Below are 27,629 nucleotides of genomic sequence, written 5' to 3'. Positions count from 1 at the left end.
GACAGGGAGGCCTGGCATGCTGCAGTCCATGGGGTTGCAAAGAGTCGGACACGACTGAGCAACTGAACTGACCGAACTGAGCTCATAGTCTAAGTATGGGCTTAACTTGCACTGAGAGGCCATCCCTGAATCTAGTCTAAAGCAAGTTGCTCTGACATTTCTTTTTATCCACACTCTAGTCCTTCCTATCACTTTACTCATCACAATGCTTAATTACATATTCATTTTTGTGTATATGTATTTAAAGTTTATGTCCACACCTGATCAATGGAATCACATTTTGTCCACCAAAACAATATACACAGTGCACGCAGTGCAGTGCTTGCACTGTGCTTGGCATACAGCAGTAACTTAATAAATTTAAAATTATAGAAGATGAATCAATGAAAGGATGCTCTCAAGGGAATATGTTTTTTATCACAAGATCAAAACTGTAGACCAAACATAATAGAGAATTAAAATACATACCATAGGGATTTTTTAAAATCTTTATTCATTCAGAATGCAATTCTGAGACAATCTACAACCAAGAGAAACCCTACCCTTTGAAGTAGTGTTAGCACACTGAATAATATAACACTATTGTGCCAATGTATACAGCAAGAAATCAATTTCCACTTCTTTCGTAAAACTTCTCACTAAACATGTACATTTTATTGCCGTCAAGAATGCGTTAACAAGATCATACTCCTATAGCTAGACAGTACAATACACAATGATGATTAATACAGGACTGTTTAAGTCTTTCAGTATGGTGTTCACAACTCAAGCTGTAGCTGTTGACCTTTCCAATGGTATTCATTATGTGACACTGTCACCAAATACATTAATTAAAAGGACTCACTATTTTTTCTTTTTTTTTGCTTTTAACTTTTATCATGTCAAAGTACCCCTTGTTTACTCTCCCCCTGTATCCATAGCACAGATGCTTTTTCAAATACATTTTCCTTATTTTTTTTTTTTTTTTAGGATTTTTAAAGTTTTTTACTTTATATTAGAGTATAGTCGATTACCAATGTTGTGATAGTTTTGGGTGTATGGCAAAGGGACTCAATCATGTATATACATGTATCCATTCTCTCCCAAATATCCCTCCCCTCCAGGCTGCCAGATAACACTAAGCAGAGTTCTCTGTACTATACAGTAGGACCTTGTTGGTTATCCATTTTAAATACAGCAGTGTGTACATGCTGATCCCAGACTCCCTATCTCTTCTTCCCCTATGGCAACCATCAGTGGACTCACTAATTTTTAAAAGCTAGAATTACTCAAAAAGTTCTGTACTATAAATAACACATGGAATATTATATCTAAGCCTAAAATGGTATAATCACTTAAATCTCCTCTACAGTCCTCTGTATCACATATATAGGAAAAAGAATGTTATAGACCATGTTCTTATATTTTAACCTAAGAGTCTATTTTAAGTAATGTTTATTAATATTTAAATGATCAAAAATAAATGTTAAATATTAACTGCACAAAATCTAAAAGAAAATGGCCACATTACATCATACTACATACATTATATAGATTAAAAGCAATTAATTAGAAGCCTTCTTAAAAATTTAAAGTTTCTGACATCATCTTCCACCATTCCATTAATTCTTCCTTCTCTTCTTCTTTCCTTTCAGAAAATGACTCCAGTTCAAAATCAACCTAAAGGAGAAAATAATAATATATTATTATCAAATTGATTATGCACTTATAAAAACTAAAATTAAAAATGAAGAGCAGGTTTAGAGTTTATTAGAATAATCTCAATCTAGCCATCTGAATTAAAGTAAATCCTAAAAAATCTCTCATGATAACCAAAAAGATACTTTTGGGGAAAAAGAATAGTTAGGGGAAAAGTCATTATGTTTGAAATGTGCTTTGATCTAATAGGGTCTCAAAGAATCGGACATGACTAAATCAATTTAGCACATGCACAGGATTATTGGAAAGCAGATTATTTATAGGCAGATTATTTAAAGACAGTCTTTTCTCCCATAAAAAGATGTAACTTCCCTCACATCACCCCACTGTCTCCTCCCTCACTGCGTCCAAACGTCTGTTCTTTACGCCTGCGTCTCCTTTGCTGCCCTGCTAGCAGGATCATCAGTCCTGTCTTTCTAGATTCCATATATGTGCATTAATATTGTCTTTCTCTTTTTAACTTACTTCACTCTGTCTAGGGCTGATTAATACTGATGTATGGCAGAAACCATCACAATATTGTAAAGTAATTATCTTCTAATTAAAAATAAAAATTAAAAAAAAAAAAACCCCATACATAGCTTTTACAGGGTTCTGTTTTCCAGAATCTTGAATCTGTGAAAGAACTGATGGAAATACACACACCTCCAAACCACCATGAAGATCAGTAACCCAGGAGCTCAACTCTCCTATAGACTGGTCATCCTCATTAGGTCTATGGAGAATTCATACATTTCCCCACAAAGGACTATTTAAAATATGCAACCTCTTTTTGACCCATGAAATAGCCCTGCTCCATTCCACATGGAGCTAAGAGCTCTTTTATTTGGCCATTCAAGCTTATGGTTATTTAACAGTGTGACTACTCAATACCTCCTTGAATTAACACATAGCAGAAAGGCCAAGGGTCAAAATAGTTGAAATCTTTTATAACCTGACTCTGAAGGCACATTTTTCCAGGATTTATTTGTTCAAATTTACCTCCTGATTTTAATACATATCCATCCTAATAAACACATACAATCAAAACCAAAGGACCATTTAAAAACCCAAGATATTTAGCTTGCAAATCCAAGCATTTATACTCCAAACTTTGGGTATATAACCAAAAATACAATAAATTCTTTTCAAGTAAGGCTTTCAATTGGAAATCCTGTAGGCCATTCCATAGTAATATATTACAAGGATAATAGTATAATCATGCTCTATGAAAATTTTGGTCTCATCACCATCACCCTTACTAGTAAAATACCAATAAATGGCATCTACTTAAATAGGTATCATTTTTTATAGTTCTTATCATAGAGACCTGACTTTGCTCATAGTATGTGCTTAATAGATGTTTAGCGCCTAAAATTATGTTGCAGGCCTAATTTATTTTTCAAAATACTTATTGAGTAAGGTATGATACTAGCTGTTAGGGATAAAAAGATAAACAGAGCATTATTTAGATGTAAATCAAGATCAGCAAATAGAAGCTTAATTTTTTAAAGTTTTATTTAATTTTTTTCGTGGATATCCTCAGAAAATGAGAAATGGTAACAGAGTTTCACACTGAGTGTTATTAAATTAAACACTGAGCCTCTGCGCAAGTCACTTAACTTTTCGAGGCCTCAGTTTTCTCATCTCTTAACACATGGACAACAGGGTAATAATAATTCTACATCATAGAGTTATTATGAAAGCTAAATATAATGATTTAAATATGCCTGACCCACGGTAAGTGCTTAATAAATTTTAGCTATTATCACAATCACTTACCCTGACAGCAGGGCTATAAGGAACTGCTACTTTCTTTGCTATTGCCAGATAGCCTGGCGCTGAGGCTGTAAGTTTATAGTTTCCAGGAACGAGCAATCTCCAGTAATCACCATCCTTTGCTGTGGGGAACAGAATATCAAGTCACAGGCACAGGTGAGAAATGCATAGTTATGCCACCTAAATTCAATTTTTATTCCCTGTCTTTAGATATTTATAGAATTTCATGAAATTCCATTGAAAAGAGTATGACACTCTCTAGAAAGCACCATTTCTTATAGCAGTTTTACAGATATTAATGATATCTAATGAATCTTCTAATATGATGAACCATCATATTCACATCAGAAATAACACAGATTAATGGATATTCTCAAGTCCCCAAGCTGCTGGCACCATGATTTGATTCTTACTGCCATCTGGCTGTGAAGATCTGAGAGTCTGGGTAGGCATCTCACAAAGTGTGACCCAATGGCATCTCTTTGGAAATCCCGAGGGATGTGTTAGAATTTAGATTTTTAAAGACTCAGAATAGCTGGTCTGGCCTGCTTTCTAAGATTGCATTTTCAACCAGTTTTCCAGAGGATTTCTAAGCAGAGTTGTGTTCCTGCACCTACATCCTCTCCTTGAGCAGCTTAGGTTCCCAGGCTCCCCAGTCATCCACTCACATGTCTCCTTCAACTGATGTACTGTTCCCCACCTGCTTATATGCCTGGCAAGCCACCAGCACTGGGAAACACCCACCCCTCTACTCTCTGCCTGCCTCTGTGGCTGCAAGGGGCTCGGGAAAACACACACCGATGATGAGCTGTCCCCTGTCTACAAACACAAGGCCCTGTCCTGCGCTGTCTTCCTCTCAAGTCCTTTCACTTTCCTGTTTCCTAGATTAGTGCACATCAATCACCTGGGAAATAGTAAGGAACAAATTCTAATTCCCTAGATCTGGGGTGAGGCCTGAGATTCTGCATTTCTAGCTAGTTCCAGGTGATGCTGAATTCAATCTTGGTAGGGGCCACACTCTGAATAGCAAGGTCCAAGTGGAATTCTCCCTTTTCCTAACACCTGTACAGCATTCTCTTCATCCTCACTCTTAGTTGATGCTTCACATTGTATTAATATTTCACTGTGAATATGGAAACCATCTGAAAAAATAAGCTCCCATCACCATCTCTTCTCCTCTCTGGACTCTACATCTTTAAGCTAGTGTCTCATTTCTCTTCACTTTACAGCAAAAGTTCTAGAAAGACTTGTCAATACTCCCCATTTCAGGCCCTTTTCTCCTCCTCCACAGTCCACTGAAATAGGCTCATCAAGCCTCCACAGTGCCTCATTCAAAGGTGCATCTTTCCTGACAGTTCACATTTCATCTCTCCTGAAACACTTTCAGGCTTCCCAGACAAGGCACTAGGTTTTCTCCCCACCTTTGACTCCACTGCCGCATTGCTTGTTTCTCCTGACTACCCTATGCTGCCCTTGAAAAGCTGCAGTGTCAAGGGAGAACAAGACGGCGGAGGGGTAGGTGGACGTGGAGTACATCTCTCTCCATGGATACATCAGGAACACACCTTCAGACACAGAAGTGCATGTAGAACACCAGCTGAGAGCGGACAGGAGGACCTGACCAGCGGAAAAGAACATAAAGACCCACGCAAAACTCGGTAGGATGAAGGAAGTGGGGGGGGGGGGAACAGGAGTGTTAGTAGGACTGGATCTGCCTCTGGTGGGTGGGGGAACTGAAGCAGGGGTCAGACCCCACATCAGGTCTGAGTCAGAGGAGAAACATTTAAGGCTGAGAGTAAAACAGCTGATCTGTGGCAGCCTAAATGGAATGAGAATCAGACAGTCCTTGCCACAGCCATACATACCCCGGGCAGGAATGCTGGTCTCCTGGAAGGGGCAGCTGCTGGATGCTGGAGTTTAGGGATTGTGGAGCAATCTCAGGGTGAGGGCTGCTGTTGACTGCAGAAAGATGGATTGAGGGGATGTGAGGGAGGAGACAGTGGTGGGAAATGCTGGTAGAAGAAAGCCAGGCAACCATGGAAGCAAGGCAATACTGCTGAGTCACACATATGGGGTGGAGCCATCACCATAGCCTCTCTCTCCCCACACGCCAGCATTGGCATCTGAACAACAGAGGCTGGCCCATCAAATGCCCGACTGCACTGAACTACAGAGTAGGACCCCATCCAGGGTGCTCCTTTCAGTGACTGATGCACCAAACTACAGAGTAGGAGCCCACCCAGGTGCCCCTTTAAGTGTCCCATGTGCTGATCTACAGAGTATGACCCCAGCCAGGGGGCCCCTCTATGTGCCTGACACAGCGAACAACAGAGAAGGACCCCAGGCAAAGGAGCCTCTAAGTGCCTGAATGGGTGGAGCTGTGAAGAAAGACGGGCCACAGAGGCCTTCTGAGCACCAGCCACAAGAGGCTCAAAAAAGACTCTGGTAGGGCCATAACTCCTGCAGGGGAAGCGGTCTGTGTCCCTGCACATTTGGCGCCGCCAGGGTCCCCAAAACCCAAGCAGCTGCGCCATGTTCATGCTCAACTCTCACTGGGGCAGAGATGCCATAGTCAAAAAAAATAGCCTTGCATTTATGCACGTGGGGTCACTTTGGTCGTGTCCGACTCTTTGCTACTCTGTAGACTGTGGCCTGCCAGGCTTCTCTGTCAGAGAGAGGGTTCTCCAAACAAGAATACTGGAGTGTATTGGCTAAGACTACTTGCCATCCCTTCTAGAGCACTGTTTCCTGCTGCCCTAGCCGCCAACCCCCCTGAGTACCTGGTGCTGCCAGAACCCCTGCGACCCAAGCAGCCACACCACCTCCACACCTGGCCCTCACTGGGGCAGACCCAAGTCCTCCAGGGCAGCCTCAGGAGCAAACCCCACTGGACGACCCACATGCAGAGGTGGGAATAAAACTGCAACTGAAACCCAGGGGCAGTGAGGCTAAGAAAGAAGATTCAAAACCTTCCCACCAGATGTACAAGCTGCAGATTAAATCCACACAACCAACTAAGCAGATTTTGTGTCTATGGAATGTATAAAAGGCCATTGAGAGCGCCCACAAAAGAAAATGCACTAGCTCTGATAGCTGTGGACACTGGAGGCAAGAACACACAGGAGTAAGACCAGATTAGAATCTGAGCAGCCCCCACAGCAGGTTCAGATATCAGCACAGTGTTGGAGGGCATCCTAGGGAGGTGAGGTGGACTGTGACTCCCAGCGTGGGAAAGGACCCTTACAGCACTGACTCAAGAAAAACATTTATTATTCTTCTTTTTGCTTTTTCTTTTTTCCCCCTCTGTTATAGTTGTTGATTTTATTGGCATTAAGAAATCCAATTAAGCTTTTGAGTTTTTTCTTTTTTTCCCTCAGTCACATTTTGTATTGTTGTCATAAACTTCTGCCTTTACACTGGCTTTTACAGTTCTGTGGAGTTTTCCTCTTTTTGTTTTCTGTTTTTTTTTGTTTGTTTGTTTGTTTTTAATTTTTAATTTTTTAAACGTATTATTATTTTTTCCACACTTATTCCTTTGCTTGCTGTTCCTACTGTTCTTTTCCCCTTGCAGTTAATCTTTAACATATATAAATCTTCTTTATCTATCTCTATTTAACTTTGCATATCTATTCTTTCTTTCTTTTCTTTCTCTCCATTCCTCTCAACATATTTGTTAGTTTTATCTTCATTGCTTTATTCCCCAATTGGCAGCTTTCTTTAGTTTTGTTTTCCAGTTTGTGCTTTAATTAGTTTTGTTCTGGTAGGTATAATTTTTGGTTTCCTTTGTTTGCTGGGTCAATATATTGTACTTTATCTTTGTAGGACTGTTTTGACTTTGCTTATGGGTGTATATGTATATGTGCATATCCAGTCACATTTTCTATTGTTGTTATAAACCTTTGCCTCTACACTGCACTTTTGCAGTTCTGTGGAGTTTTCCTCCCCCCACCCCCCTTTTTCTTTCTTCTTCCTTTTTTTCCTCTTTTCTATTTTTAATAATTTTAATTTTTAATTTTTTAAACCTATTATATTTTTTCTACATTTATTCCTTTGCGTTTCCTACTGTTCTTTTCCCCTTGCAGTTAATCTTTAACGTATATAAATCTTCTTCACCTACCCCTATTTAACCTTGCATATCTATTCTTTCTTTCTTTCCTTTCCTCTTAACATATTTGTTAGTTTTGTTTTCACTGCTTCATTCCCCACTTGGCACCTTGCTTTAAGCTTTGTTTTCCAGTTTGTTCTTAAGTTAGTTTTATTCTTAACTGGTAAATATAATTTTTTATTTCCTCTGTTCGCTGGATCAATGTACTGTACTTTATTTTTGTTGGATTGTTTTCATTTTGCTCATGGGTGTATATGTATATGTGTATATTCCATTATTTTAACTATTATTTGCCTGATTTTGTAACTGCATTTGTCTGGGGTTCATCTTTGGTTTCTCATTTGGATATTTGTTTTAATCTCACTTAATGCCATAACAAATCACTTGTGGTCTTCATTCCTGACCAGAAATCAAACCCTGAGCCTTTGGAGTGGGAGCACTGACTCCAAGACTCTAGACTACCAGAGAACTAACCCTAAGGAGTATCAAATAGTGAGAACTCATACAAAGGAAACCACTGAAATAAAAGACCCAGCATCACCCAATCACCAGTAGCACCCTGTGCAGAATGCTTCATCTAAACAAGAAACAAAACAAAAACACAAACGCAATCATCAGCAGACATCAGATTACCACCTCACTCAGCCTTGCCCATCAGAGGAAAAACAAGCAACCAAAAACTCAGCACAAATCTCACCCTATATGAAGCTCACACAAATACCAGGTGAATCTTAGGAGGGCAGAAACCAAAAGGAAGAAAGAAGTCAACCTTCTTCAAGGAAAGAATTCAACTTTCCTTCAAGCCTGGGAAAAGGAAACCTTAAACACAATAACTTAAAAAAAAGAAAAGAAAAGGCAGAGAAATGCTGCACAAATGAAGGAACAAACTAGAAACACAGAAGTCCACATAAATGAAGAGGAAATAGGAAAATTACCTGGAAAAGAATTCAGAATAACGATAGTAAAGATAATCAAAACTTTGAAAATAAAATGGAGAAAATTCAAGAATCAATTAACAAAGACCTAGAAGAATTAAAGAATAAACACAGAGACAAACAACACGATTACTGAAACTAAAAACACTCTAGAAGGAACCAATAGCGGGATATCTGAATCAGAAGAATGAATCAGTGGGCTGGAAGATACAATGATGGAAATAACTTCTCAGAAGCAGAATAAAGTAAAAAGAATTAAAAGAGCTGAGGACGGTCTCAGAGACCTATGGAACCATGTCAAATTCACCAACATTCGAATTATAGGGGTCCCAGAAGAAGAGAAAAGAAAGGGTATAAGAAAATTTTTGAAGAGATTATAGTTGAAAATTACCCCCAACATGGAAAAGGAAACAGTCAACCAAGTCCAAGAGGCACAAAGAGCCCCATACAGGATAAACCCAAGGAGAAACAGGCCAAGACACATACTAATCATACTAACAAAAACTAAACACACACAAAAAATATTAATGTTGGGACCAGCCCAACAACAAACCGACCTGAGGGAGTGGTGCCACAGAACAATAAGGAAAAAGAAGACTCAGAAATAAAGTGGGGATCAGGGGACTGATGCCAATTACAGGCAAAAGCCCAGATACTAATCCTTGCATGCCTTTTATTGTTAATTTATACTTCCTTACTCGTGCACTGGAGATATCTATTCTTTACAATCTCAGATCGGGGATAAAGATATACAATGCACAGTCCTCAATGTCAAACCTCCAGGCCTTTCATGACTTTCTTTAGCCCTTTGACTAGTGATACCCTTTCTCAGCAACTCCCTCAAGGCTCTGGCTATGGGAACAGTCACTAATGGTTTTCCATCAGTCACATCAGTACTTCAACATCTTGTTTTCAAGATGTCTTTCCACGATGTACCTTTTACTGCTCCCAGCCCTTCACCTGGGGGAGATGAGAAAGTTATTCTTATTTTGCAAAGAGGCCCTGTTAATTATAATACAGGTTTGTGCATAGCAAAGTGAAGTGAAGTGAAGTTGCTCAGTCGTGTCTGACTCTTTGTGACCCCATGGACTGTAGCCTACAAGACTCCTCTGTCCATGGAATTTTCCAGGCAAGAGTACTGGAGTGGGTTGCCATTTCCTTCTCCAGGGGATCTTCCTGGCCCAGTGATCAAACCCAGGTCTCCCACATTGCAGGCAGACACTTTACGATCTGAGCCACCAGGGAAGCATATTCCCTACAATTAAAAGCAGCAAGGGAGAAGCAACAGTAACATACAAGGGAAACCCCATGCCCTTACCAGCTGATCTTTCAGCAGAAATTCTAAAGGCCAGAAGGGAATGGCAGGATATATTTAAAATATTGAAAGGGAAAAATCTACAACCAAGATTACTGTCCCAGCAAGGATCTCATTCAAAATTGTTGGAGAAATAAAAAGATTTTCAGACAAGCAAAAGTTAAGAGAATTCAGTACCACCATCCAGCTTTATGACAAATGTTAAATGGACTTACATAGTCAAAAAAAAAAAAAAAACAACAGAAGAAAAGAGATCTACAAAATCAACCCCAAATAATTAGAAAATGGCATGGGAACATATATATCAATAATTACTTTAAATGTAAATGGATTAAATGCTCCAACCATTCAGAGTGGCTGAATGGATACCAAATAAATAAATAAATAAATCCATATATATGCTGTCTACAAGAAATCCACTTCAGACCTCAAGACACATACAGACTGAAAGTGAGAGGACAGAAAAATATATTCCATGCAAATGGGAAGCAAAAGAAAGCTGGAGTAGAAATCCTCATATCACACAAAATAGACCTTAAAATAAAGATTACAAGAGATAAGGAAGGACACTACATAATGATCAAGGGATCAATTCAAGAGGAAGATATAACTATTGTAAATATCTATGCACCCAACATAGGAGCACCTCAATATATTAGACAAACACTAACAGACATAAAAGGAGAAATTGACAGTAACACAACAATAGTAGGAGACTTTAACACCCCACTGACACCAATGGACATATCATCAAAACAGAAAATTAATAAGGAAACACAAGTCTTAAATGATACATTAGATGGGACGGATCTTATTGATGTCTTCAGGATATTCCATTCAAATGCAGAAGAATATACCTTCTAAAGTGCACCTGGAACCTTCTCCAGGATAGACCACATCATGGGTCACAAATCAAACTTCAGTTAATTTAAGAAAATTGAAATCGTATCAAGCATCTTCTCTGACCACGACATGCTATGAGACTAGATATCAATTACAAAAAGAAAGAAAGAAAGAAAGAAAAACTGTAATAAATGCAAACACATGGAGATTAAACAACACATTTCTAAACAACCAACAGGTCACTGAAGAAATCGAAGGGGAAATCAAAAAAATTTCTAGAAACAAATGACAGTGAAAACACAACAACTCAAAACCTATGGGATGCAGCAAAAGCAGTTCTAAGAGGGAAGTTTATAGAAATACAATCCTACCTCAAGAAACAAGGAAAACATCAAATAGACAACCTAACTTTACACCTAAAGCAACTGGAAAAAGAAGAACAACAACAAAAAAAAATTAGTAGAAGGAAAGAAATCATAAAGATCTGAGCAGAAATAAATGAAAAAGAAATAAAAAAAAATAGTAAAGATTAATAAAACTAAAAGTTGGTTCTTTGAGAAGATAAACAAAATTTACAAACCCTTAGCCAGACTCATAAAGAAAAAAATGAAGAATCAAATAAACAAAATTAGAAATGAAAAAGGAGAGGTTACAATAGACAATGCAGATATACAAAGGATTATAAGAGACTATTATGAAAAATTATATGGCAATAAAATAGATAACCTAAAATTATGAACAACCCAATTACAAGCACTGAAACTGAAACTGTGATCAAACATCCCCCCTAAAAAACCAAAAGCCCAGGACCAGATGGCTTCACAGGAGAATTCTATCACACATTTAGAGAACTAATGCCGATCCTTCTAAAATGCTTTTAAAAAATTTCAGAGGAAGGAACACTTCCAAATTCATTTTATAAGGCCACCATCACCCTGATACCAAAACCAGACAAGGACAATACAAAAAAGAAGAAAACTACAGGCCAATATCACTGATGAACATAGACGCAAAAATCCTCAACAAAATTTTAGCAAGCAGAATTCAGCAATACATCAAAACACTCATATATCATGATCAAGTTGAGTTTGTTCCAGGGATGCAAGGATTCTTCAATATATGGACATCCATCAATGTGATACACCACATTAACAAATTGAAAGATAAAAACCATATGATAATCTCAATAGATGCAGAAAAAAACCTTTGACAAAATTCAGCACCCATTTATGATTAAAACTCTTCAAACAATGGGCATAGAAGGAACCTACCTCAACATAGTAAAGGCCATAAACATTATTCTCAATGGTGAAAAACCAAAAACATTGCCTCTAAGATCAGAAACAAGACAAGGGTGCCCACTTTCACCACTATTATTAAACATAGTTCTGGAAGTTTTAGCTACAGCAATCAGAGAAGAAAAAGAAAGAAAAGGAATGCAGATTGGAAAAGAAGAAGTAAAGTTCTCACTGTTTGCAGATGACATGATACTGTACATAGAAAACCCTGAAGATAGTATCAGAAAATTACTAGAGCTAATCAGTGAATTTAGCAAAGTTGCAGGATACAAAATCCATACACAGAAATTACTTACATTTCTATATACCAACAATGAAAAATCAGAAAGAGAAATTAAGAATCAATCCCATTCACCATTGCAACAAAAAGAATTAAATATCTAGGAAGCAACTTACCTAAGGAGACAAAAGAATTGTACACAGAAAATTATAAGGCACTAATGAAAGAAATCAAAGAAGACATAAACAGAGGGAGAAATATACCATGTTCCTGGGTAGGAAGAATCAATATTGTGAAAATGACTATACTACCAAATGCAATCTACAGATTTAATGCAATCCCTATCAAATTACCAATGGTATTTTTCATAGAACTGGAACAAAAAATTTCACAATTCATAGGAAACACAAAAGACCCTGATTAGCCAAAGCAGTATTGAGAAACAATGGAGCTGGAGGAATCAATCTTCCTGACTTCAGGTTATACTACAAAGCTACAGTCATCAAGACAGTATGGTACTGGCACAAAAACAGAAATACAGACCAATGGAACAAAATAGAGAGCCCAGAAAAAAAAAACACAAAAAACCATGCACCTATGGGTACCTTATTTTTGACAAAAGAGGCAAAATACAATGGGGCAAAGAGAGCCTCTTCAATCAATGGTGCTGGGAAAACTCAACGGCTACACGTAAAAGAAGGAAATTAGAACACTTCCTAACACCACACACAAAGATAAACTCAAAATGGATTAAAGACCTAAATGTAAGACCAGAAACTATAAAACTCTTAGAGGAAAACATAGGTAGGATACTTGATGACATATATCAAAGCAAGATCCTCTATGACCCACCTCCTAAAGTAATGGAAATAAAAACAAAAGTAAACAAGTGGGACCTGATTAAACTTAAAAGCTTTTGCACAGCAAAGAAAACTATAAGCAAGGTGAAAAGACAACCCTCAGAATGGGAGAAAACAATAGCAAATGAAAAAAACTGACAAAGGGTTAATTTCCAAAATATACAAGTAGCTCATACAACTCATTGCCAGAAAAGCAAACAGCCCAATCAAAAAGCGGGAAAAAGACCTAAACAGACATGTCTCCAAAGAAGACATACAGATGGATAACAAACACATGAAAAGATGCTCAATATTGCTCATTATTAGAGAAGTGCAGATCAAAACTACAATGAGATATCACCTCACCCTAGTCAAAATGGCCCTTATCAAAAAGCCTACAAACAATAAATGCTGGAGAGGGTGTGGAGAAAAAGGAATGCTCTTGCACTTCTGCTGGAAATGTAAATTGATACAGCCATTATGGAAGATGGTATGGAGAGTCCTTAAAAAAAAAAAAAAAAAACTAGGAATAAAACCACCATATGACCCAGCAATCCCACTTCTAGGCATATACCCTGAGGAAACCAAAATTGAAAGAGAAACATGTAGCCCGTTGTTCACTACAGCACTATTTACAAAAGCTAGAACAAGGAAGCAACCTAGATGCCCATCGACAGATGAATGGATAAAGAAGTTCTGGTACATATACACAATGGAATATTACTCAGTCATAAAAAGGAATGCATTTGAGTCAGTTCTAATGAGGTGGATGAACCTAGAACATATACAGAGTGAAGTGAGTCAGAAAGAGAAAGATAAATACTGTATTCTAACGCATATATATGGAATCTAGAAAAATGGTACTGAACAATTTATTTACAGGGCAATAATAGAGAAACAGACATAGAGAACAGACTTACAGACATGGGGAGAGGGGAGGAGAGGGTGAGATGTGTGGAGAGAGTAACATGGAAACTTACATTACCATATGTAACATAGATAGCCAACGGGACTTTGCTGTGTGGCTCAGGAAACTCAAACAGGGGCTCTGTATCAACCTAGAGGGATGGGATGGGGGGAGATGGGAGGGAGGTTCAAAAGGGAGGGGACATATATATAGCTATGGCTGATTCATGTTGAGGTTTGACAGAAAACAGCAAAATTCTGTAAAGCAATTATCCTTCAATAAAAAATAAATTAATTTTTAAAAAAGCTGCAGTCCCAGAACCTGCTCTTCAGATTTCATTCCTTTCTACCTATTTATACTGCCAATGTGAGATTTTCCTAAAATTTTCACATCTGGAATGCAGAGAAAATAATGTTTACATGTTACTAAGGTTAACAAAAGCAGTTGATTGTGGCCATAAGGCGTACGGCCTAGGTCCTTCAAGAAGTCCGTCCCCGGGGGTGAAGGGAGCAATAATTTGGCACAGATTCTGGTATATTGGTTCAGAAGGTGGGCTGGCACTTCATCAGGTGTTGATAAGCACTGTCGTTTGAATAAATAAATGGAATTTTAGAAAAAAAATCAAGATTAAAAAATACAAATTATAAATGTGGAGGTTAAATAAGAGTTAATGGTATAGGATGTTTGGGAACTAATTTAAAGGTTAACTAATGCAAAGGTCTTGAAACTTGTAGAGTTAATAGCTAAAAAGATATTGTTGTTTTTGATAAGATACCAACAAATGAGAATTACACTAAAATGAGTTGGAAAGATGTTTATTAACTGGAATAGACAAGTTTGCCAGAAAAACACACCATTTCCCCCAAACTAGGAAAATGGAAAGAGGGCTTTAAACCTAGAAATAACAAACATCAACTTCAACCCTGTAAGGTCCTTTTCAACCTTGGATACCTCTGGCTTTATGACACAGATCAAATGAAGAAATGGATGGGAAATCCTAGACAATAAAACACAGGCAGTTACCCTTCTTCCTACTCTTCTGCTCCCTCCTGAGGTCCACCAATTAACAGCACTTTAAAACCTCTTCTTAGGAGAGATCATTAAGATACAGCATTTTAATTCCAACTGGTTCATCTTCCTTTGCCTTGACAACTGCAGAGCCTCACAGATGGCCCAACCTCACAGCTCTGGGGTGAGACAGCTGAGGAAACTATGCCACCTGCTGCACCCCAATTTCTAAATAGAGCAGCCATCCTAAGTAACTGCCTGACCTGTTCCCCAGATAAAAATTTAACCAGATCAAAGCTGGAGAGAGACAGTGTAAAGAGACATGAGGCATTTAATTGCTTTGCAAAGAACAGTATAAGAATATAACGATGCTAAGAAGTAGCCACGGTTTCCTATGCAATACTAGAGCCTCTGATCACAGCAAAGAATACCCACCAGATGTGACATCATGGTCTATTCCTTCCACAGAGATGGTGGCATTGGCAATTGGGTTACCCTGAAGATCTCGGACAAATCCTTTAGCTCCTCGGTGTATCTGTGATGGTCAAGAATAACCAAAAATATTTGTATTAGAAACAACCTAAAAACATGCTTAATATCAAACATCTCCTTATTTTCTAGCAAAATACTGCAGATTCCTATTTTTTAGGAATCAAAACAAGCCCAAAAAGTCACTAAATTTTGTGTACATTCTTTACTCTGCTTTTTCTCAAGTAGACAAATGAGAAGTAACCCCTGGAAAATTGATTTCTTATTCTGAGTCAAATAAGACTTTGAAATACCTTCCAAATCACCAAAACAAACAAACAAACAAAAACCTGTCAATATGTAAAACACCTCTGGTCTGAACGTATGTCATTTCTTTCTACTTTGCTGCTGCTGCTGCTGCTAAGTTACTTCATTCGTGTCCAACTCTGTGTGACCCCATAGATGGCAGCCCACCAGGCCCCCCCGTCCCTGGGATTCTCCAGGCAAGAACACTGGAGTGGGTTGCCATGTCCTTCTCCAATGCATGAAAATGAAAAGTGGAAATGAAGTCGCTCAGTTGTGTCCGACTCTTAGCGACCCATGGACTGCAGCCCACCAGGCTCCTCCATCCGTGGGATTTTCCAGGCAAGAGTACTGGAGTGGGGTGCCATTGCCTTCTCCGGCTTTCTATTTTAAATTTGGTTAACTATGTATACTTTATATGCCAGCTGTCAGTTAACAAGATATCACATTATAGCCCTTCAATACTTGTTCCTTTTAGATAAAAGGATATACATACTGTGAATATTTTTGCATTAAACCCACTAATAATGTTATTTTGGTTGAAAATCAGTGCATGAAAAGTCAGTGAACTTACTAACTGAAAACTGGGTTTATTAATAAAATAGAAAATTTTATATTGAGAAAAAGCTATTGAATTAAGTTGCTGTCAGCAAGTAACTACTACAATGAAAACTACAAAAACAACTTTATTTCTAAATGATAATTCAACTATGTCAACATGTATTTGAAGTAAAGGAGGGTCTGAGAAAGTACTGCTTCTGAAATGTCAAATGATAATCTATCAATCTTGATAATTTAGCAAAACACCATCCACCCAGCTCCAGTTGCTCCCCACTCATATGACCCCAGAAAATGAATTTTATTTTGCTACTGATGATATTCACATATTTTCCTACAGAAAGTAGGATAAATCTCATGTGTCCCTTTGTCACTAGAGAGTAAATATGACAGTGGTACAATGTTTTATCAAAGAGATACCCTTTGTATAATAGTAAAAATTTTTTTGAATTTGTTATTTAAAAAAAAAAAGCAAAACTCTTTAAAAGTAACACATAATTCTTATCTCTAAAGGCAATTTACTCATGGCAAAAAAGTGATACAGGGACTTTCCGGGTGGTTCAGTGGCTAAGACTGTGCGCTCTCAATGCAGGGGAGCTGGGTTTGATCCTTGGTCAGAGAACTAGATCCCACATGCCACAACTAAAAAATCCTGCATGCTGAAGATTGAAGATCCTATGTGCTGAAACTAAGATCCAATGCAGCCAAATAAATAAACATTTTTGTAAAAAGTGATATGTTTGCAGTAATAATAATAATTTTAATGGCAACCAGGAAAGTAAGAAGAGAGTAAACATGTTTTTAGAACAAAAGGCATTTTTAACCTTTTCCCAAAGACTCACCTGTGGACTAGCCACCAAAATTGAATAAGACTGAAATTTAGCTACTGGAAACAAGAGAAGTTAGCTTTCTGAATGAAATTCACATGGTAAAAGTATTAGAAAAATTGTGGAGATCAATTTATTCATCTCCGGGCACTATAATCCTGATATGTAAGTTTGAAATTTCCTCACCATTGAAAAAATAAACCAATCACTTCAAAAACATATAATTCACCTACATTGGGTATAAATATATCCATTGATATTCATAACTGTACTTTTTTCTGCCTCTGCAATCCAAGACTTAAATTACAGTATGTGATTAACAAATAGTTATGTTAGGTAGGAAATTAGGCATGAGCAACAAGCAGTGGCCTAGCCAAAAAGGATGCAAGCTGATCTCTAGACTCCATCCTAGACACACCCAGGAGAGCTCACAGACGTGCTACAAAAATAACCACAGAGACTTTTCCAACTCCTGCACATGCACCCTAGGCACGCAGTGAATACAAACTAACCACAGGGGCTTCTCCAAGTAACCTTAGGCAGCTAGGGGCCCATTAAGGGCTCATAAATACTCATAATATGTATGGCTTTATGGATTCTTACATAGTCATAAATACGTATGTGTTCATATACACATATATCTGATTGTACAAACTGAATTACGTGAAAGACATGCACAACAGAGACTGTTGCTGTGTATCTTGCAACTGCCAACTGGCCTTGAGTGTGTGCCCTTTCCTGATAGGTGGTGAGTAGAGGCCCTATTTTGCACAGCACAGAACCAAGAGGAAGAGGCAGGAAGTATAAAAGGAGAAGCCAAGAGGGATTGTTATGACTCCTTTGGGGTTGGCCTACTTCCACGTTTCTTTAATAAAAGTTCTGCCTGCTTGAGCTATAACTGAGCTGTAACTTGTCTGTTGCTTCAAGCCCTTTAGTCTATCATTCTAAATCTTTGTTACTATGAGACAAGAACCAAGGGTGAGAGATAAACCAACTTGACGGTTAAATAAATAAATGTCTCATATGCCAATTACGGAGCATTATTTTTCTGTTTCAAATTTTCCACTATAGGAATAAATCTCAATGGAAATGTTATGGGATAACAGGACTCCACAGGAATGCAGACTGGAAAACACAGTCACTTTATGGTGTTTGCAAAAGAAATCCCAGAAGTTTATTAATAAATTTCACTCATATCTGGGGAAGTTATTTTACTACACCTGTTCTTCCTATAATTCTCCCTGCCCAGATTCCAGACATTTAAATCAAGCAAGGCCAAAAAAAAAAAAAAAAAATTAAAAAATCAAATTCTTCATTGTTGCTAGAATTGCTTAATGCCAATAACCCTTAAATCTTCAAATACTTAAGTGGCCCCCAGAGGGATTGCTGAAATTGAGACTCTGGGGTCCTCCCTTCAAGGAGTGTGATTCAGTGTTGAGAATGAAAACTCATTTTTAACAATAATCTAGATGAGTCAGAGGCAAGTGATCGTGAACGATTCTTTGAAAAATTCTTTGGAAATTTTGAGAACTAGACAGTTCCATGGCTATTCTATAGGAGCTGTTCTTAGAAACTATTTACGCTGATTAACTTTACAACTCCAGGTCCTAAAAACATCCTCTTAAGGCTCTGCAAGAGATTTCTTCTCAACCAATTATTGAATTAGATCTCCTAATCACCAATCGAATTTTGCCAAGAAATGCACTGGTCATAGCAAACACCCTCTTCCAAAAAAAGACTCTACACATGGACATCACCAGATGGCCAACACCAAAATCAGATTGATTATATTCTTTGCAGCAAAAGAAGGAGAAGATCTATACAGTCAGCAAAAATAAGACCAGGAGCTGACTGTGGCTCAGATCATGAACTCCTTATGCCATATTCAGACTTAAATAGGAGAAAGTAGGGAAACCACTAGATCATTCAGTTATGACCTAAATCAAATCCCTCACAATAATACAGTAGAAGTGAGAAATAGATTTGAGGGACTAGATGTGATAGACAGAGTGCCTGATGAACTATGAATGGAGATTCATGACATTGTACAGGAGACAAGGATCAAGACCATCCCCAAGAAAAAGAAATGCAAAAAAGCAAAATGGCTGTCTGAGGAGGCCTCAAAAATAGCTGTGAAACAAGGAGAAGTGAAAAGCAAAGGAGAAAAGGAAAGATATTTCCATTTGAATGCAGAGTTCCAAAGAATAGCAAGGAGAGATAAGAAAGCCTTCCTCAGTGATCAGGGCAAAGAAATAGAGGAAAACAATAGAATGGGAAAGACTAGAGATTTCTTCAAGAAAATTAGAGATACCAAGGGAATATTTCAGGCAAAGATGGGCTCAATAAAGGACAGAAATGGTATGGACCTAAAAAAAAAAAAAAAAAAAAAGATATTAAGAAGAGGTGGCAAGAATACACAGTCAGTTCAGTCAGTTCAGTCACTCAGTCGTGTCTGACTCTTCGCGACCTGATGAATCGCAGCACGCCAGGCCTCCCTGTCCATCACAAACTCCCGGAGTTTACTCAAACTTATGCCCATCGAGTCGGTGATGCCATCCAGCCATCTCATACTCTGTCATCCCCTTCTCCTCCTGCCCCCAATCCCTCCCAGAATCAGGGTCTTTTCCAACGAGTCAACTCTTTACATGAGGTGGCCAAAGTATTGGAGTTTCAGCTTCAGCATCAGTGCTTCCAATGAACACCCAGGACTTATCTCCTTCAGGATGGACTGGTTGGATCTCCTTGCAGTCCAAGGGACTCTCAACAGTCTTCTCCAACACCACAGTTCAAAAGCATCAATTTTTTGGTGCTCACCTTTCTTCACAGTCCAACTCTGACATCCACACATGACCACTGAAAAAACCATAGCCTTGACCAGATGGACCTTTGTTGGCAAAGTGATGTCTCTGCTTTTTAATATGCTATCTAAGCTGGTCATCATTTCCTTCCATGGAGTAAGCGTCTTTTAATTTCATGCCTGCAGTCACCATCTGCAGTGATTTGGAGCCCCCAAAAAATAAAGTCTGACACTGTTTCCACTGTCTCCCCATCTATTTCCCATGAGGTGATGGGACCAGATGCCACGATTTTGTTTTCTGAATGTTAAGCTTTCAGCCAACGTTTTCACTCTTCTCTTTCACTTTTATCAAGTGGCTTTTTAGTTTCTCTTCACTTTCTGCCCTAAGGGTGGTGTCATCTGCATATCTGAGGTTATTGATATTTCTCCCAGCAATCTTGATTCCAGCTTATGTTTCTTCCAGCCGAGCATTTCTCATTATATACTCTGCATATAAGTTAAATAAGCAGGGTGACAATATACAGCCTTGACATACTCCTTTTCCTATTTGGAACCAGTCTGTTGTTCCATGCCCAGTTCTAACTGTTGCTTCCTGACCTGCATACACGTTTCTCAACAGGCAGGTCAAGTGGTCTGGTATTCCCATCTCCTTCAGAATTTTCCACAGTTTATTGTGATCCACACAGTCGAAGGCTTTGGCATAGTCAATAAAGCAGAAATAGACATTTTTCTGAAACTCTCTTGCTTTTTCAATGACCCAGTGGATATTGGCTATTTGATCTCTGGTTCCTCTGCCTTTTCGAAAACCAGCTTGAACATCTGGAAGTTCTCGGTTCATGTATTGCTGAAGCCTAGCTTGGAGAATTTTTAGCATTACCTTACTAACGTGTGAGATGAGTGCAAGATAACACAGAACTGTACAAAAAAGATCTTCATGACCAGATAATCACAATGGTGTGATCACTCACCTAGAGCCAGATATCCTGGAATGCGAAGTCAAGTTGGCCTTAGGAAGCATCACTACGAACAAAGCTAGTGGAGGTGATGGAATTCCAGTTGAGCTATTTCAAAGCCTAAAAGATAATGCTGTTAAAGTGCTACACTCAATATGCTAGCATTTTTGGAAAACTCAGCAGTGGCCACAGGACTGGAAAAGGCCAGTTTTCAGTCCAATCCCAAAGAATGCTCAAACTACCACACAATTGCACTCATCTCACATGCTAGTAAAGTAATCCTCAAAATTCTATAATTTTAGAATATATTTTTTAAAAAAATATATAAAAGATAAAAAGAGAGACAAAAGAATTAGGGATGGAGATCCGTCCAGGGAAGTGAGTCTTAAAAGAGGAAGTTTCCAAACACCAGGAAACCCTCTCACTGGCGTGCCTGGGGGAAGTTTTCGAATCTCGGAGGGCAACCTAACCAGGAGGAAAAATAAATAAAACACACAGATTACAAGCCTAAAAGCAACTCCCAGCAGAAAAGTACCCCAGACGCCCACATCCGCCACCAGCAAGGGGTGGCTGAACGGAGAGGAGCGGGAGGCATTGCTTAGGGTAAGGACCAGGCCTGAATGCCCTGAGGGCAATCTGAGGGACCTAACGTGAGATAGCAACTTAAACTGTGGGATAGCAAGAGAGAGAGAGAGAGAGAGAGAGAATTAACCTGTGAAAAGCCCCAACCTAAGGCACAGCCGGCCGTTCGCAGAACAAAGGACAGAGAAGAGCTAGCCAGCTGCGGACCAGCCCATCCCCCACTGGAGGCAGGAGGCAGCCGGGAGGCGGCTGCCAGGCCAGAAAGGGGCAAACTCGGCCCCAGAGACGGCATCCCCTACCAAACTGCAAACAGGCTTCCAGTTTCTAACCAAAGACTTCCTGAGATTCTGGATGGTTGACATCCGCCGGGAGGGTTGCAGCCAGAGATCAGCTCCCCAGAAGAGACACAAGGCGCACCGCATGGGCACGCCTGGAAATCGAGTCTGGGACGGGGAGGGGAGAAGTCCTGCTCGTCAAGCTCCTGGTTGCCTGAGCTGCTAGGACCCTGAACAGCACAAAACGCAGGCCCAACCGAGTCTGCGCCTTTGTGGAGTACCCGAGAACCTGAACCTGAGCGGCTTGGGCCTGGGAAGTGCACATAACTCAGGGCCCGCTCCCTGTAGAGCAGCCTGGAGCCTGAGCAGTGTAGACGGGGAAAGCACATGCGTGAGCGGGGACAAACCCAGTGTGGCCGGAACACTGTGAGTGCTCCCCACACACACCAGTGACATTTGTCTGCAGCGCCCCTCCCTCCCTGCCGCACGACTGAACAAGCGAACCTAAACAAGAGACCACCTCCGCCCACTTGTGTCCCGGTGGAAATTAGACACTGAAGAGACCTGCAAACAGAAGCCAAATAGACAAAGGGAACCGCTTCAGAAGTGACCGGTGCAACAGATTAAAATCCCATAGTTAACACTGACTACACTGGAAGGGGCCTATAGATATTGAGAAGTGTAAGCTGGAACAAGGAGTTATCTGAAACTGAACCAAACCCACACTGCCCGCAACAGCTCCAGAGAAATTCCTAGATATATTTTTACTACTATTATTTTTTTTAATTAAAAATTTTTTTCCTTTTTTTTTTAAGTCCTCTATTACTCCTTAATTTTCATTTTTATAACCCACAAAACCTTGCAAAAAAAAAAAGACCCTATTTTTAAAGCAAACTTCATATATATTTCTTTCATTTTTTTGTGATTTTGGTTTTTTTAATATTGTATTTTTAAGAGTTTAACCTCTACTCCAGATTTTTAATTTTTGTTTTTCAGTATTTGATATCAATTTTGGACATTTAAGAATCCAATCTTCAGTACCCATTTTTACTCAGGAATGTGATTACTGGTTTGATCACTCTCTCCCCCTTTTGACTCTCCTTTTTCTCCCCCAGATCACCCCTATTTCCTCCCTTCCCCTTCTCTTCTCAATCCAATTCTGTGAATCTCTGTGGGTGTTCTGGGCTGTGGAGAACATTAGGGAACAGAGTACTGCCTAAATCTCTCTCTCTACTCTTGAGTCCCCCTTTTTCTCCTCCTGCTCACCTCTATCTCCTTCCTCCCTCTGCTCTTCTTCATGTAATTCTGTGAACCTCTCTGGGTGTCCCTCACTGTGGAGAATCCTTTCCCCATTAACCTAGAAGTTTTATTATCAGTGCTGTATGGAGGGAGAAGTCTTGAGGCTACTGAAAGAATAAGACTGAAACCCAGAGGCAAGAGGCTTAAGCCCAAAACCTGAGAACACCAGAGAACTCCTGACTACAGGGAACATTAATTAATAAGAGATCATCCAAAAGCCTCCATACCTACACTGAAACCAACCACCACCCAAGAGCCAATAAGTTCCAGAGCAAGACATACCACGCAAATTCTCCAGCAACGCAGGAACATAGCCCTGAGTGTCAATATACAGGCTGCCCAAAGTCACACCAAACCCATAGACCCATCTCAAAACTCACTACTGGACACTCCATTGCACTCCAGAGAGAAGAAATCCAGCTCCACCCACCAGAACACTGACACAAGCTTCCCTAACCAGGAAGCTTGTTAAGCCAATCGTCCAACCCCACCCACTGGGCGAAACCTCCACAATAAAAAGGAACCACAGACTACCAGAATACAGAAAGGCCACCGCAAACACAGCAATCTAAATAAGATGAAAAGGCAGAGAAATATCCAGCAGGTAAAGGAACATGAGAAATGCCCACCAAGCCAAACAAAAGAAAAGGAGATAGGGAATCTACCTGGAAAATAATTTAGAATAATGATAATAAAAATGATCCAAAATCTTGAAAACAAAGTAGAGTTACAGATAAATATTCTGGAGAAAAGGATTGAGAAGATGCAAGAAATGTTTAACAAGGACCTAGAAGAAATAAAAAAGAGTCAATTAAAAATGAATAATGCAATAAATGAGATTAAAAACACTCTGGAGGGAACCAAAAGTAGAATAACGGAGGCAGAAGATAGGATAAGTGAGGTAGAAGATAAAATGGTGGAAATACATGAAGCAGAGAGGAAAAAAGAAAAAAAGAATCAAAAGAAATGAGGAAAACCTCAGGGACCTCTGGGAAATGTGAAACGCCCCAACATTCAAATCATAGGAGTCCCAGAAGAAGAAGACAAAAAGAAAGGCCATGAGAAGATACTCGAGGAGATAATAGCTGAAAACTTCCCCCAAATGGGGAAGGAAATAGTCACCCAAGTCCAAGAAACCCAGAGAGTCCCAAACAGGATAAACCCAAGGCGAAACACCCCAAGACACATATTAATCAAATTAACAAAGATCAAATACAAAGAACACATATTAAAAGCAGCAAGGGAGAAACAACATATAACACACAAGGGGATTCCCATAAGGATAACAGCTGATATATCAATAGAAACTCTTTAGGCCAGAAGGGAATGGCAGGACATACTTAAAGTAATGAAAGAGAATAACCTACAACCCAGATTACTGTACCCAGCAAGGATCTCATTCAGATATGAAGGAGAATTCAAAAGCTTTACAGACAAGCAAAAGCTGAGAGAATTCAGCACCACCAAACCAGCTCTTCAACAAATGCTAAAGGATCTTCTCTAGACAGGAAACACAGAAAGGTTGTATAAACGTGAACCCAAAACAACAAAGTAAATGGCAACAGGACCATTCTTATCAATAATTACATTAAATGTAAATGGGTTGAATGTCCCAACCAAAAGACAAAGACTGGTTAACTGGATACAAAAGCAAGACCCCTATATATGCTGTCTACAGGTGACCCACCTCAAAACAAGGGACACAGACAGACTGAGAGTGAAGGGATGGAAAAAAATGTTTCATGCAAATAGAGACCAAAAGAAAGCAGGAGTCGCAATACTCATATCAGATAAAATAGACTTTAAAATGAAGGCTGTGAAAAGAGACAAAGAAGGACACTACATAATGATCAAAGGAACAATCCAAGAAGAAGATATAACAATTATAAATATATATGCACCCAACATAGGAGAACCGCAATATGTAAGGCAAATGCTAACAAGTGTGAAAGGGGAAATTAACAATAACACAATAATAGTGGGAGACTTTAATACCCCACTCACACATATGCATGGATCAATTAAACAGAAAATAACAAGGAAACACAAACTTTAAATGACACAATGGACCAGCTAGACCTAATTGATATCTATAGGACATTTCACCCCAAAACAATCAATTTCACCTTTTTCTCAAGTGCACACCGAACCTTCTCCAGACTAAATACATCCTGGGCCATAAATCTAGCCTTGGTAAATTGAAAAAAACTGAAATCATTCCAGTCATATTTTCTGACCAAACACAGTAAGATTAGATCTCAATTACAGAAAAAAAAAAAAAAAAAAAGTTAAATATTCCAACATATGGAGACTAAATAACATGCTTCTGAATAAGAAACAAATCACAGAAGAAATCTAAAAAGAAATCAAAATATGCATAGAAAAGAATGAAAATGAAAAGAAAACAACCCAAAACCTATGGGACACTGTAAAAGCAGTGCTAAGGGGAAGGTTCATAGCAATACAGGCTTACCTCAAGAAACAAGAAAAAAGTCAAATAAATAACCTAACTCTACAACTAAAGAAACTAGAGAAGGAAGAAATGAAGAACTCTAGGGTTAGTAGAAGGAAAGAAATCTTAAAAATTAGGGCAGGAATAAATGCAAAAGAAACAGAAGAGACCATAGCAAAAATCAACAAAGCCAAAAGCTGGGTTTTTTGAAAACATAAATAAAATCGACAAACCGTTAGCCAGACTCATCAAGAAACAAAGGGAGAAGAACCAAATCAACAAAATTAGATGAAAATGGAGAGATCACAACAGACAACTCTGAAATACAAAGGATCATAAGAGACTACTACCAGCAGCTCTATGCAAATAAAATGGACAACTTGGAAGAAATGGACAAATTCTTAGAAAAGTACAACTTTCCAAAACTGAACCAGGAAGAAATAGAAGATCTTAAAAGACCCATCACAAGCACAGAAATCGAAACTGTAATCAGAAATCTTCCAGCAAACAAAAGCCCAGGACCAGACGGCTTCACAGCTGAATTCTACCAAAAATTTAGAGAAGACCTAACACCTACCTTACTCAAACTCTTCCAGAAAATTGCAGAAGAAGGCAAACTTCCAAACTCATTCTATGAGGCCACCATCACCCTAATACCAAAACCACACAAGGATGCCACACAAAAAAAGAAAACTATAGGCCTATGTTCACTGATGAACATAGATGCAAAAATCCTTGACAAACTTGTAGCAAACAGAATCCAACAACATTAAAAAGATCATACATCATGACCAAGTGGGCTTTATCCCAGGAATGCAAGGATTCTTTAATATCTGCAAAACAATCAATGTCATATGCCACATTAACAAATTTAAAGATAACAACCGTATGATTATCTCAATAGATGCAGAAAAAGCCTTTGAAAAAATTCAACATCCATTTATGATAAAAACTCTCCAGAAAGCAGGCATAGAAGGAACATACCTCAACATAATAAACGCTATATACGACAAACCCACAGCAAACATTATCCTCAATGGTGAAAAATTGAAAGCATTTCCCTTAAAGTCAGGAACAAGACAAGGGTGCCCACTCTCACCACTACTATTCAACATAGTTTTGGAAGTGTTGGCCACAGCAATCAGAGCAGAAAAAGAAATAAAACGAATCCAGATAGGAAGAGAAGTAAAACTCTCATTGTTTGCAGACAACATGATCCTCTACATAGGAAACCCTAAAGACTCTACCAAAAAATTACTACAGCTAATCAATGAATACAGTAATGTCATAGGATATAAAATTAACACACAGAAATCCTTTGCATTCCTATACACTAACAATGAGAAAACAGAAAGAGAAATTAAGGAAACAATACCATTCATCATTGCAACAAAAAGAATAAAATACTTAGGAGTATATCTACCTAAAGAAACAAAAGACCTATATGTAGAAAACTATAAAACACTAATGAAAGAAATCAAAGAGGACACAAATAGATAGAGAAATATACCGTGTTCATGGATTGGAGGAATCAATATTTTGAAAATGACTACGGTACCCAAAGCAATCTATAGATTCAATGCAATCCCTATCAAGCTACTAACGGTGTTTTTCACAGAACTAGAACAAATAATCTCACAATTTGTATGGAAATACAAAAAACCTCGAATAGCCAAAGTAATCTTGAGAAAGAAGAATGGAACTGGAGGAATCAACCTGCCTGACTTCAGGCTCTACTACAAAGCCACAGTCATCAAGACAGTGTGGTACTGGCACAGAGACAGAAATGTAGATCAATGGAACAAAATAGAAAGCCCAGAGATAAATCCACGTACCTATGGACACCTTATCTTTGACAAAGGAGGCAAGACTATACAATGGAAAAAAGACAACCTCTTTAACAAGTGGTGCTGGGAAAACTGGTCAACCACTTGTAAAAGAATGAACCTAGAACACTCTCTAACACCATACACAAAAATAAACTCAAAATGGATTAAAGATTTAAATGTAAGACCAGGACCTATAAAACTTCTAGAGGAAAGCATAGACAGAACACTCTGACTTAAATCACAGCAAGATCCTCTATGACTCACCTCCCAGAGTAATGGAAATAAAAACAAAAATAAAAAGTTGGACCTAATTAAACTTAAAAGCTTTTGCACAACAAAGGAAACTATAAGCAAGGTGAA

At 38.7% G+C, this 27,629-nt stretch overlaps 1 protein-coding gene across 1 annotated transcript in view; it reads right to left on the bottom strand.

Moving 5' to 3' along the window:
• Positions 1-474: 474 nt before the first annotated feature.
• Positions 475-27,629, bottom strand: part of CPE (carboxypeptidase E) — a 146,509-nt gene continuing 119,354 nt past the window's right edge. The window contains exons 7-9 of the mRNA XM_043483901.1: positions 15,362-15,461; positions 3,460-3,578; positions 475-1,659 (exon numbers count right to left, since the gene is read on the bottom strand). Coding sequence (XP_043339836.1) covers positions 1,561-1,659; positions 3,460-3,578; positions 15,362-15,461 — 318 coding nt within the window. The 3' untranslated portion in view covers positions 475-1,560. The remainder of the gene's footprint in view (positions 1,660-3,459; positions 3,579-15,361; positions 15,462-27,629) is intronic.

Source organism: Cervus canadensis, chromosome 1 (genome assembly GCF_019320065.1).
Source record: "Cervus canadensis isolate Bull #8, Minnesota chromosome 1, ASM1932006v1, whole genome shotgun sequence".
Lineage (NCBI taxonomy): Eukaryota > Metazoa > Chordata > Mammalia > Artiodactyla > Cervidae > Cervus > Cervus canadensis.
The sequence above is the reverse complement of the archived record's forward strand: the minus strand, read 5'-3'. Positions and strand labels throughout refer to the sequence as shown.